Here is a 13203-nt window from a genome sequence, read left to right on the forward strand (position 1 = left end):
TTGCCAAAGACAAAGAATGATTATAGTTCCTATGACTGAATTGTAGACAATAATATGTTTATCCTTGTCTTTTTCTTCCCGCTATGCTTGCCTTCAGCTCAATCCCAGGACTAGAAGTCAAGAAATGTATATTCTTGTTCTCTCCTCCACTAACCAGATGTGCGATTTTTTGTATTTTAAGTCACCAGCTCTCAATGTGCTGGTTGTTTCAAATTCTGTTAGTTCTCTACTCTCTCTCAATTAACCTTTTTCTCCAACGCTCCTTTTTCCCCAATCATCTTCTTTTCTCCTATCTCCTGTTCCTCTTTCTCAGTCTTCTGTCTCATTTTCTCAGTTATCACACACCCCAAGCTTCACAGCTTCCCTGAGGCCTCATCATCCGTCCACCCTTCATCTCTTATGGGCAGCAGAAGACACGCCAAGATTATACACTTGGCCCCAATCCAAATCTATATTGCCTCTGTTTCAGGATGAAACACATTTTCTGTGTCATGCAAACAGGGACTCTGTCCAGGATAAATAATGTCCTGAGTCTGGGGGAGGGAGAGGCGCCCATCATTTTTCTTTATTTCCAGTGACCTCTGGGAAAGGGGACAGCTCTCGCTAACAGTCAGAGAGGAGCACCATCCCCAGATGAAGAATTATTCTAATTCATGAAGTACCTCTGCCTGTACTTTGATGAAGGGAATCAAGGTAGAGAGCTGAAGAAGAATGAATAGTGGATACAATTCAAGAAAAAAAAAACTCTAAATGTTATTTGAGTCAAAAAAATATAAATTGTGGTAGAAGAAAATCATATTGTTTGAACTCTACCATTCTAATCTGAACAAAGGTGTAAAAGGCCAGAGGAAGAGAGAATTAATGATGCATATATCAAAAAAATTCCCATATAATGATAGAAACTGAAAAATGAGGCATGCTCTGAAACTTATAAATGCCTCATTTAAATATTGAAAACAAAATTTTGTATAGATTCCCTACCTACTCTGGTAAAAGAGGTTTGGGGGCTATTACTGACTTTTTAAAAAACTGGCTGGCGGTTTCAAAATATTCCTGTGGTGGTCTTAGCTTATACTGAACTCACTGGGAGCTCAGTAAGTTTAACCTCCTGGTTTTCTTATGTATGAAAGTTTTAAAGAAGTCATTATTAATATTAGCTTAACTTTTTTCACCTTTTTGAACATAATTGTGGCTCTTTCCAATAGATAGTTAAATAATAACTATTATTATTTTATAATAATAAAGTTTCATCAAAGTAAATTACTCTTGGTAACTGTCAGAGAAATCTTAGAGCAAGACAATACATTTAGTCTTTCATACAACCCCCAGGAACAGTTGGGATGTTGTTAATCAATAGTATGAAAATGCGACTTTGCAAAAACCTCAAAATCTCTTAACAGTATTCCTGATCACAGAAAGTCATTTGTCATACTTTAAGGATAAATTTTTTCGGTTTCTAAGGTCTTGTATAGAAAAAATACATATATAGACTATTTTAAATCATAAAGACATTTTAATGATATGTTTAACTGATATATATTTTTGAGGATTTTAATATGATTTCTAAGACTTTTAAATAATATCCTTCTCTGCTTACATTATGTAATTTTCTTGTACACATCATATTTTTGTGTATATCTCTCTTTATATGCATATACACAGACATACAATTATGTATCAAAAACAAATGTCTGATTATTTTAAAATATCTCAATACTTTATTTCACAGAAAGTTGGCCCAATTTTTAAAATAGGGGTTCATAAATGTATCCTCCTGCACATGTAATTGTGCATTTGGGTCATGAAATGCAATATATAACTTCCTATTTTTACAATGTTTTCAACTGGATAAATTAAACATTTAGTACCTTAAACATCACATATAGTAATTTTAAATAAATAACTACATTATTTGCAGAAAAAAATCAATTTTGCACTCAAGACAAAGAGCTTAAACTGGAAGGTAGTATCTTCCATACGGCAGCTACAGTTATATGCTGCCATGCCAGCTACTTCCCTAAGGAGACTCCAGGCATGCTTAATTATAGAGAGACATCATTACTTAGAAGAAAAACCTGAGTCTTTAATTTCCTTGCCTCTGCTGGACTTGGGCAGTTCATTCTGCTGAATCCAGCAATGTCTGAATAACACCTAAGCTTAGCTGGTTCCACATACAAGGCCAGGTATTGTTAGGTCACAAACCACAGTAACTCCTAAGCTGTGATCAGTGCTGCTTCCGTTATGGATTGCCATCCACACAGAATTCATTATGTCTATAATTAAACATAGAAAGCCCCTCCTGATGTTAAGATGCTAGTGAGGCAACTGTTCCTTTTCGCAGCACCTCTTGTAACTTTTAGACCACCAGATCCCTCCTGGGAACCAACCTGAGAAAATGCTATTTGAAGTAGCATTTGTTCCCATAACGTGGCATCAATGTATTTCTAATTACAGTCCAGATAGTTTTGAGCACAAGTAACTAGACAAGAGTCCAGATCAGCACTTCATCTTACCAGGTCAGTCTTACTTTCCTCCCACTTCTTTCCAATAATAGTTTCTCATATATACCAGAAATAGCATACAGAATATATCTTTCTAACTCTAAGAACTACTCCCAAGTTCAATTTTAGGCAATGTGTTGGGAAGCCAAACTCACTTGTGCAAAAAGAGACACTATTTTCTCATTATGTAATTTCAATTAAGTGCCCAGTGTACCATCATCTATATCTTCAGCAGAACCATGTTCTGACCCAGCAACGCTCATGAAGGGCCTACTTAGGGAACCGGCCTAGGTCTTTACATTTGTGCTGAATCACCATGGACTTTGACATTTTCAATAATTTTATCTCCTAGAATCTGAAATAGATGAAAATTGTGTTGCTTGTTTTTTGAAAACTAAATATTTTCATTCAAAAGATCAAGAATTAGTTGTAATATTCTTTAGATGCAGTATACTGGGGCTTTACTTCTGGTTACGTTAGAGTAGAATCAACCTATTAAGCATAGTATGAATAGAAGGCCAACAAAAGAAGCAAATAAGCAAGCATTATAGAAACAAAGTGTGATGAATCCTGACAAGCTAATCCATTTCTTTACTATCATGACATTAGGAAATGGCACTAAATGTAAGGGTCTGCCACAATCCTCAATTCTGAAGGCTTTATTATAAATCGGCCATTCAAATTAGCACCAAGTTAACAACTAGTGAATACATTTTCAGCAGCCATTACCTGTCTGTTAAAACACACAGGTTTTGTCATATAATGGACAGAGTTGCCTGCTGGGGCAACAGACACACCTGGGCTCAAATTTCATCTCCGCCATTGAGCTATGGAACTTTTGGCAAGTCAGCTTTTCTAATATATACATATTTTTAACATTTGTAAAATGGGAATTTTATAAAACCTATCAAGTACGATGTTACAGGAATAAATGAGGTAAAACAGATAAAGTATACTTTGTATACTCTGTATACAATGCCTTTCAGTCAGTAAACACTAAATAGTAAGTATAATAAATGTGATTCTAAACAGAATGGTGTTAAATTGTATTCACATTCAAGAAGTGCTTATGGCACCATTAAAGTAGGGGTGCCTAGTGCATCTTTTGAAACAATTTGATGCCTAATATTTTGGGGGAGAAATCATGTATATTTGTAGATTTAGACAGTATAGTTGGGCTAGTGATTTTTTTTCCAATATCCAATCACTCATTCAAATATTTGAGCTTTTACAACTTACTGATTACTAATTACCTAAAATACCAGCAGTTGTTATTCTAATTAGAAAACATACATTGCTTGAATGTATTGGTAAGACTTTCACTCAACAGATGCAAATGTAAAATAAGAACCTATGTTTTGTCTTCATTATAAAAGCACAAGAAATTGGAAACAAGTTCAAAGGTTGTAGGTATTTAAAACAATACTCTCTCTCCTTTCTCTTAGATGTATTCATATATAAATACACTTGCTCCCTGGAATGGTCATTGGATTTATGTTACAAATATTTGACTCTTTTGCTAAGATTTGTAAATATGGATTTACATTAAGGACCCCTTTGTAAGTAATCTTTTATACATATTCAGTGCATTAGTATTCATTGAGCAACATTCCTTTCACAATCTGAAGGATTTTTTTTTTCAGGCAGAGCTTATATACAGTAAAGTACATAAATCTTAAGTGTATAATACATGCATCTTTACAAATATATATGCCCATGTAACCACACCCAGATCATGCCAAAGGCTCCACTGTGTCCTCTTCTAATCAACACTACTAAAAGGTAACTTCTATTCTGACCTCTATCACCATAGATTAGCTGTGTCTGTTTTGAACCTCACATAAATAGAATCATGCAATAAGTATTCATACAGTTGCTACCTTAAATTACTAATTTCATTTGTTTAGATTTTACACAGGAGTAACAAGGGGACCACTGCCCTCTTTATTCAGCTTGTCTATATAATGTGTCAATAGGTACTAAGAGAACTCCACTAAATCTTACACCCACTATTGAGTGTAAATGATCTAAAATTCATCTAAAATGACCTCAAAGTAGATTTACAGAAGCAAGTTTAACATTTTCACTATTAACATTCACAAATCCTAGAGCCACTATGCCGCTGCCGTTAGATATTTCTTCTAAATTTTCAAGTTTTTCCGAGAGTTTACATGTTATCAGCTACTCACAAACACTCTTTGAGGTAGGTTAGCAGGGGTTCACAATCAGGAGTAGTCTGATTAGGTGTTTCTCAATTTGCAATCTTGGAAATTGAAATTAGGACATTAGCAGCCTTACTCTACTTTTAACAGCAACTTAGAGGCAATGCCACACTTGGAATTTAGTTCTTCAGACCCCATGCCACATTCTGTTTACACACATCGTGGAAACAATAACATTGTACGAAAAGAATCTGAGAGAGCATTGTATCCATTCTCATATTCAAGTAGAAATACATGGACTCCATGCTTAAGAGAGAAAACCAAAAAGCCGTGCAATTTCTGAAGAGCTCTAAAGCAACTAACAAAAAAACCTTTTTTTTTCCCAAAACTTAATTCAGACATTTTAAGACTTACTGCTCAGCAAGGACCACACACACTTAACCTATTCCTGCACCTCCAAGTAATAGAAAGGGACTGAGCCATAAAATTATAGAGAAGTACACAAGGAAAAAGTACAAGGGTTTTGCATAATACTGTGATGCATAATGAACTAAAATCTTTTGGAATGCAAAAATGATTTATTCTGAATTATGTCAAATATACTTGTGCAATTTTTTGAAAGTACAGTTTGTGTAACAACTTCTAATAATAGGTTTATTATCTCCATAATAAAACAAAACCTGAATATCTTAATAAGGCCTAATTTTCAGTGTATATTTATAGGAGTTAACCCTACGAACAGTGTAGCCACCAACTGCTCACTGAGAAAGGGATATGGAATGTGGTTCCTCTTTTCAGAAACCAGTGTGGCTAAGGGTCCTAATACTGAGAATGCAGCTAAGAATAACCGAAATATTATATAGAAACTGTCCTTTTTGCAGTCAATCAGGGATGCCTTAAATAATCATTTAATTATCACATTTCATTTAATGCTATCCAAAACTGGAACATGATGTTACTAGCATATATGATTTTACACTAAAAATATAATCTGTTTATAAGAAATCTTTCTTGAGCTTTTTAAAGCTCAAGTATCCTATCTTCTCTGCAACATACATGTAAATAACTTTAACTTATCAAAAAGCCTCAAAGACAAAATATAAATAGGATAGATCCATTAGATATCTATACCTATACATTAGGATAAATATAGTAAAAATCACTAAGTATAGGACTGGGGTGGATAAAGGTATTAGTTTATATGGAAAGTGACAGTTTTTACAAATGCCTTTGTGTTAAAGGCTCACTTAATCATAATAAAAATTCTCAAGTAGAATATGATGTTTTAAATATTTTGAATCACAACCAGACATGGTTAACATTAGAGCACAGCTGTGTAAAACAGAAATAGAGGCTCAATGTGTTTACTCTTTGCTTTTCTTTATAAGCTGAAACTTTTGGGCTAATCAAGCAAGGATCATTATTACATTAGAATTCCTTTTAAATGAAAAAGAAAATGTTCCATATTTGAATTTTGCTTGACAGTAGCCCTAAAGAAAACAGTATCAGTAGAAGTAGTGGTGCTGGTGGTAGTGATGGTAATAGTAACAAAAATAGCAAGTGGATATTTCAGAATATTTACTATGTGCCATACACTATTCTAAGAGCTTTACATGAAGTCACCTGCTTAATTTTGATAAGAGCCTTATGAAGTAAGTACTATTATTATACCATTTTCAAAGATGACAATATTGAGGAATAAAATTTGAGTGTGCCCACTTAAACCAGGCAGCATGGTCCCACAGTCTGCATAATTCAAATGCATCTCAGAATAGTTAAAATAACACATTCAACCTCATCTGTGGCATTTTAGAATGGTAACTCAGTTTTGATTATTAGTTTATAATCAAGATAAGCTTATTCTGATAGATCATTGTTATGCTTTAAGAGCTTCCCAGAACATTTTATCTAAATCAAAATTAAGAATTTATCCATTCCACTCAAAGCTTTCTCAGCACAGGTGATCCACCTTTTCCTCAGATGGTAGGCTTCAAACAAAACTGGCAAAATCTCTGAATCATTTTTGTCTAGTACCTACCTATATGTTAACTACTTACAATTTTTTAACCTTACGAAAATTATAAGTATCTATGTAGTATTTCCCTTTATTGTAGCAGTTAAAATATTGAAAGCCTAGACTCAATCAATCAGTATATACTGTCAGAAGGAAGGCATGTTGAGCGAGGTACCTGGGGGTATAATAAAGTATGGCACTGCCAATGCGCTCCAGGAGCCTACGGATTCGACGGGTATATCTGAGAGAAACCACATGATAATCCACATAAAGGGTTCAGATAATGCATTTTACAAGTAGAACCACAGTGTTCCAAACAAGTGTCCTTAGAGTTCTATACATAACCAAACTCACAAAGATTCTAACTTCCTTAGAGAAAGAATCTTTTCCTCTATGTCCCCTGGTTCAATCTACAGTTTACAGTGTGTGCTTAACAAATGTTGTTGACTGACAGAAAAATAATGCTTTCTCTTTTTCTCTAGGCCCCTATCAATCTGGTCTCTACACTGTAGTCAGTGACATTTTTGAATTGTAAATTTGCTAATGATACCCTCCTCCTTACCCTCCACACTAAACTCCCTCCACTGCTTTTTCATCATTTTTACAATAAAGATTAAAATCCTTGACATGGGGTAGAAGGCCCTACATGACCTGGCCCTACTCCTGTCTCTAAGAGTTCCATACTCAAGGGCCTTCCCTCAGTTGTTTGAATGTGCCATGCCATCTCCTACACCAGGCTTCTGACCTAATATTTCTCCTCTGCCTTTACCTGGCTAATTCCTTCTCATCTCTCAGATTTTAGTTTAAGTATCACCCCTAAGGAAAAATTTTGTTTGATTAGGTCTGTTCACACTATTTTGAAGTTTTCAAAGTACCATGTACCTGTCCTTCAAAATACATACCATCATTTAAAGTTTTCATTTATTTATTTTTTAATTACCGTGCCTCCGCAAAGAAATGTGAGGTTTCTACCTTCTTATTAAGGTAGGAACTATTTCTGAGAGTTTACTCACAATTGTATTGCCTGGGCCTATGATTCAGGCACATACAAAGCACTTAGTCAATATTTGTTGAACAAAGAAAGGATTGAATGAATAAATGAGTGAGTGAATATGGTTGTCCGTCTGGCCACATTAGTAAAGTCATAGAGAGCAGAGGCTTTATTAAATGATATCTATCACACTGTCATGTTTAGTGATATTAAGCAATCAGCCATCATAAGCCATATGTGTTTCTGGCTATTTAAACAGAGGAATAAAATTGATACTCAGAGTCTAGTATGACATTTTCATATAAGGGACCCTAAAATGCATAAAACCTGGACCTGGAAATCGTAAAACATATAACTTAAATTCTCATTGGTCAGCATTTTATTCTCATTTTTAACTGGGTAGCCATAGAATTCACTAATTCTTTTAAGCTGCTAAGAAATTATTAGTCTCCTTAAGTAGAAACTTATTAAATAATAATGGTCCCAGGGCACTTAGATGGGTATGATTCACTGAAAAAGCTATGTACCCTATAAGCATCCATCATTCGGGAACGATGACATTCTTGTATAGTGATGTCTGAGGCTGACTCTCAGGGACAAAACACATAAGTTAGTTCTGTTCCATCAGCCATATATATATATATTTTTTCTTTTCAATAATCCCTGAATCTGAAAAAATATCAAACCTAATAAACTGGAAATCTTATCCAGCGGACATGATAAATACAGGGCTTGAGGATAAGGGTGTTGGCGCTCTCACCCAGGCTCTGTCACTAACCTGATCATGACACATAACTGTCCTTGTGTTCTCTTTACATCACCACATAAATAAATAAATAAAACTTGCTAGGCCTGCCTGAACAAATAGAGCAAGGATGAACATGAGCTCATTAAATGCAAATATTCTAGAAATCCATAGAAGTATAAGTTGTTTAAAGACATTCTAGAAAAAAAGAATATTCTTATTTTATTTTTAATAATTCTTACTGTATTTTGAATACAAAGGCAACTAAAATAATATTAGACTTTTTCATTAAGTTAAAAAAAAGAAATTGTAGTTGGGACCAGATATAATTTGAATATTGTTTAATGTTTGCTGTTAATTTTTTTCCAAATTTTCTCTAATGATTATGGATTTATTTGTTTTTAAATTATTATTATTTCTTTAATGTGGCAATCAGTGCAAATACTGGCTACAGGCAGGGCTTTGTTTATACTTCATCTGAATAGAAATCATCTATCCCTAGCCATCAATCAATACATGATTGGTGTTGGGAGAGGCATCCATTCTCAATTAATTATTTAATAGTCACTTGACACACATGAAACAGGGAAAATAAGCAAAATGGAGCCAATCCTTCTGGGGAGACCAACTCTGCCTTTATCACTCCATCTCCCATTTCTGTGATCATCAAAGGAACCCAGCCTTTTGTTTTCCTTTCATGACTAGTGGTGATCTTTGCACTCCGTTTTCATTTCAAATTTTCAAAATGAATCAATGCTCCAGAACTATCCTGATGGATTTTCTTTTCTGGGTTGAATTACCTTATGCATCAGGTAGTATACTGTTCAATTATATATCTAATTCCAAATTCTTCATCTCATGGAAAGAGCTATCCACTTGCAAAATGCATTTCAGAGCTATCTAATTCTGCTTCTCTTCAAAATATTACTTCTGCCATGCTTTCTCCACTCTTAACTGTTCCTGATTATGCACATCCCTGGATTCCTACGTTAAAAATGCACAGAAAAATAAAAATTTTCATTTAAAACACCCTCCCACACAGAACAAGCTGTCATTGTGTCATATTTGTTTCCTAATTTAAGGAAGGAAGTTATATCTCATGTGTTCTTCGTTAAATTGCCGGCTCTGTATTTTAAAGTGGCACTGGGATACTTAGAGCAACTTGTCCCATAAAATAATGTCCATTTTTAATTCATTTCTATTTATCAGTGCAGAGGTATGCAACTTCAAATTATACTATAGAAAACCATCAAATATAGCTTATTCATAGTTTACAATTAAGTTAGATTTGGTAGAGAAAAAGCATGTACTGTTTTATTTTTGGAAAACGTAACTATAAAGCCTGATGCTAAATCCATGGAAATTTACTGATCAAGCTGAAGTGCAGTATAGGCCATGGAATACACAGTCTTCTATAATTACTTAAGACAAGATACATGAAAACCAAAACCTTCGTGAAGGCAGAAAGCAATGAAATAATGTTTTACTTTTTTTCCATTAGCCCATGAAGGCTACAGAACTCTCCTAATGACCAGATTTTTTTTTCTTCCTAACTCCCTTTGCTGTTTAAACAATTACAAATTTTATCAAGTCTTCATTTCTCTTAAAGTTAGGTGAGAGAGGACTGCCAAGTCCAATAAGATTTACAAGGGCTAGCTCCCCTTAGCAGTGTCAGCAAAAAAAAAAAAAAAAAAAAAAAACAACAGAAGACATTACACAATAAAATAAAGCCATACACAGAGCTTTTGTCACTACAGCTTTCAAAATCAGATTTAACAATTCACCTTTTAAAAAAATCAGCCATAAATGCCATTTATCCGTGTGTTGATTGCCTTGATTTGACCCATAAGCTATCTACTTTAAACCTTGACATCTCAGCCACAGATACATCCATATTTCTTCTTTTTCATAGCACTTGGTTTTTGTTCATAGGCTTTCCTGTGTTTATACAACAATATTTCTCCTTGGTCACTGTCGTGTAGCAACATTGGAGAAACACAGTAACGACTGAATTTTATGTACAAAGGGGAGAAAATAAAACTTAAAGATATGAGGTTTTTAAATTCCACACTGTTTCAATCCCTAAGAACAACAGGAATTACAGCTTGGCCTCCACTACTCAGGTAAATATCATTAGCTGAATATCCTTGGAAAATCTCTTGCAATCCTTCATCTGCATCCCCTGTTTATTAGTCTGAAGAAGCTTCCCAGTCCAGCAACATCTAAATTTCTGTACTATTTATCCTCCCAAGTCATCTGCTAATTGCGAAATATGCTATTTAATCTCTAACATTTCTAAACATGAGCTGACCTCTCTCCCATTTCAAGAAACCACAGAAATAATATAATTTTATTAAACAGGCAAATGTTGGACTTGGACATAACCAAAGAAACTAACATTAATTCCAAGAACCCTCTTCCTTCTAATCAAGGAAATCCTCACAAGCCCTCCCCTGCCCCACCACCTTTTCCCACAGCCAGGATCAGGTCTTATCACTTTTCCTGTAAAAAAGCACAGCTATGCTTATGAATCCTGTCTCCCTTGTCCTTTACCAAGGAGTAACTACGTGGGGATGTTCAACCATGGTGAATCTCTCCTGACTTCATTTTTCACCAAACGTGTGCCCAATCTTCTAGATGCTTATCGGCATCATACGGGGAAAATAGGTGTTATTACAGACTTAGTGGTGGTAGAGGAAAAGCACAGCGTACATTCACGTGCGCCCCAGCCCGATGAAGATAGGGAGCGGCTGGGCAAAGAACCAGAGGAATGAAGAGGAGAGGTCATTCTCCCTGTCACTTGGAAGTTAGTAGGGTTGGTAGAACGGGCTCCCGGGAGGAACTGAACCTGGAAATGGGGGCTGCTCAACCATGACGAGGATACCAAGGGAGGAGCTGTGAGAGGTGATAAGGCAGAAACACCCGAAACAGGTCTTCACCGGGACCCTATCTGAAACACTCTCCAGAGAAGGAAGCCCCCATGCACCGGCCCGGGCCTGCCTCGCCCTGCCTCCCCGCGCCCTGCCCAGGCCGAGGCCCCCGGGGCTCAGACGTCGTCGGGCCTTACCTTGGCTGCAGTCCTTGCCGCGGAAGCCGGTTCGCGAGCAGTCGCACACCGCCTGGTCGTCCACTACGGAGCACACGCCTCCGTTGAGGCACACCCCGCCCTCGCCCTCCTCGCCGGCCTCGCACGGGCTCCCGCCGCCGCTGTTGGGCGGCTCGTCGTCCAGCTTCACCTCGCCGCTGTCCACCGGCAGGGCCTGAGAGGAGTTGACCCGCACGTCGCGAATCCACCCTTTGAAGGGCTCTCGCTCCCGCACGGAGGCCAGCGTGAGCTTGAGCGCCGCGGCGCGCAGTTCCGGGGGCAGCCCCCCGACGAAGAGGCCGCTGAACACCGTCATGTCCCGGCGCTTGGACTTGACCTCCACCCACTTGGCCTCGACCTGGTCGATGAAGAGCGTGGTGTTGCGGAACTGACGTCGGATACGCACGCTGTGCCACGCGCCGTCGTTGACCGGGGTGTCGGCCAGGAGCGTGGCGGGCTCGGCGCAGAAGATGGAGAAGCTGAGCTGCAGGCGGCCGCCGCGCGTCAGGATGAGCTCCAGGAAGTCGCAGAAACCCTCATCGTCGAAATAGAGCACTAGGCCCCGGGCGCTGCGCGTCTTGAGCTGGAAGCTCATCTCGCTCTCGCAGCAGGCGTTCCACTTGGGGAAGCGCGTCCACTGGCCCTCAGCGCCCGGGAACTCCAGCCCGCTGCCCAGCTCTGCCCAGCAGCCCAGGAGCAGCAGCGAGAGGCACACGAGAAAGCAGCCCCCGCGCTGGAGAAGCGCCGTCCCCATGCTCGGAGCTGGGGTGCGGCGGGGGGGTGCCGGGGCCGACAGGGTCAAAATGGTCCTGGACACCGTGATGCAGAAATAGGGATCCGGAAATAAGTCGGGTAAGGGGATAGGCAGGAGTGGGAGGGATGCACCCTCCTTTATCTAGCTCTTTTTTTCTTCTTCTTCTTCCAGCAACCCCTCCCTCTCTCCCTATAGCCCCCTCCCAACTGGAAAACGTAGACCCCAGTAGTACAGGGCAGCCACAGAACTTCCAGACCAAAGGGAGGATACACTTTGGAAGCAACGCTCTGGAAAAGGTGTCAACAGGAAGTCAAGGGAAATCACGCATCCATTTATCGGTGGTGTCAACAGATGCTTCACTCTTCAAATACCATCATCTGCCAGGTACCATCAGTGGTACCAGGCAAAAGGGAAGCAATTCGAGTCACACTCTCCAGGCAATTACAAGAAGCCAGCAATGAACCAGGGTCCTTGAATGCTTGGTAATGCCTCAAGTGTTTCTCCTCCAGATGTAGTGTCCCAAACCAGAAGGGAGAAAGGGGCCCCTTGCCTCTTTAAGGCACCACGTATCAACCCCAGAGTAGCTTCAAAGGCCTGCTTCTTCTGTCATATCATGGACTTCCAGTACCACTGTAGCCAAAGCAGAATTCCTTGCACACGGTGGCCTCACAGGCTGGGTTTTACTTCTCTTTGTCCCTCCCCAACAGTAGGGTTCAAACACAGATGCTGTGAAATAGCCAGAAGCTGTTAGATGTGGAAATCAAAACAGCTCCTCTTCTTTCCTCTCCACCTCTGCAAGGCCAAGCTAAGATGCCAGCATATCAATTGGTTGTGTGTCGGTGATGCATTTTGGTTTTATTTTGTCTTTTTATAAGGACCCAGAAATCTGCAGAGAATGAAAATTAAAATTAAGCTCTAAAGTCTGTTAGAGTATCATATAATCATTATTCA

At 38.3% G+C, this 13203-nt stretch overlaps 1 protein-coding gene across 18 annotated transcripts in view; it reads right to left on the minus strand.

Annotated features, from left to right (window-relative positions):
• NRXN1 (neurexin 1) overlaps positions 1-12252 on the minus strand; it is a 1147673-nt gene extending 1135421 nt beyond the window's left edge. For all 18 annotated transcript variants that reach the window (XM_024118772.1, XM_024118771.1, XM_024118769.1 and 15 more), the window contains exon 1: positions 11481-12252. In XM_024118772.1, the coding sequence (XP_023974540.1) occupies positions 11481-12252 (772 nt within the window). The remainder of the gene's footprint in view (positions 1-11480) is intronic.
• Between the last annotated feature and the right edge of the window lie 951 nt (positions 12253-13203).

The sequence above is a fragment of the Physeter macrocephalus genome, chromosome 12, assembly GCF_002837175.3.
Source record: "Physeter macrocephalus isolate SW-GA chromosome 12, ASM283717v5, whole genome shotgun sequence".
Lineage (NCBI taxonomy): Eukaryota > Metazoa > Chordata > Mammalia > Artiodactyla > Physeteridae > Physeter > Physeter macrocephalus.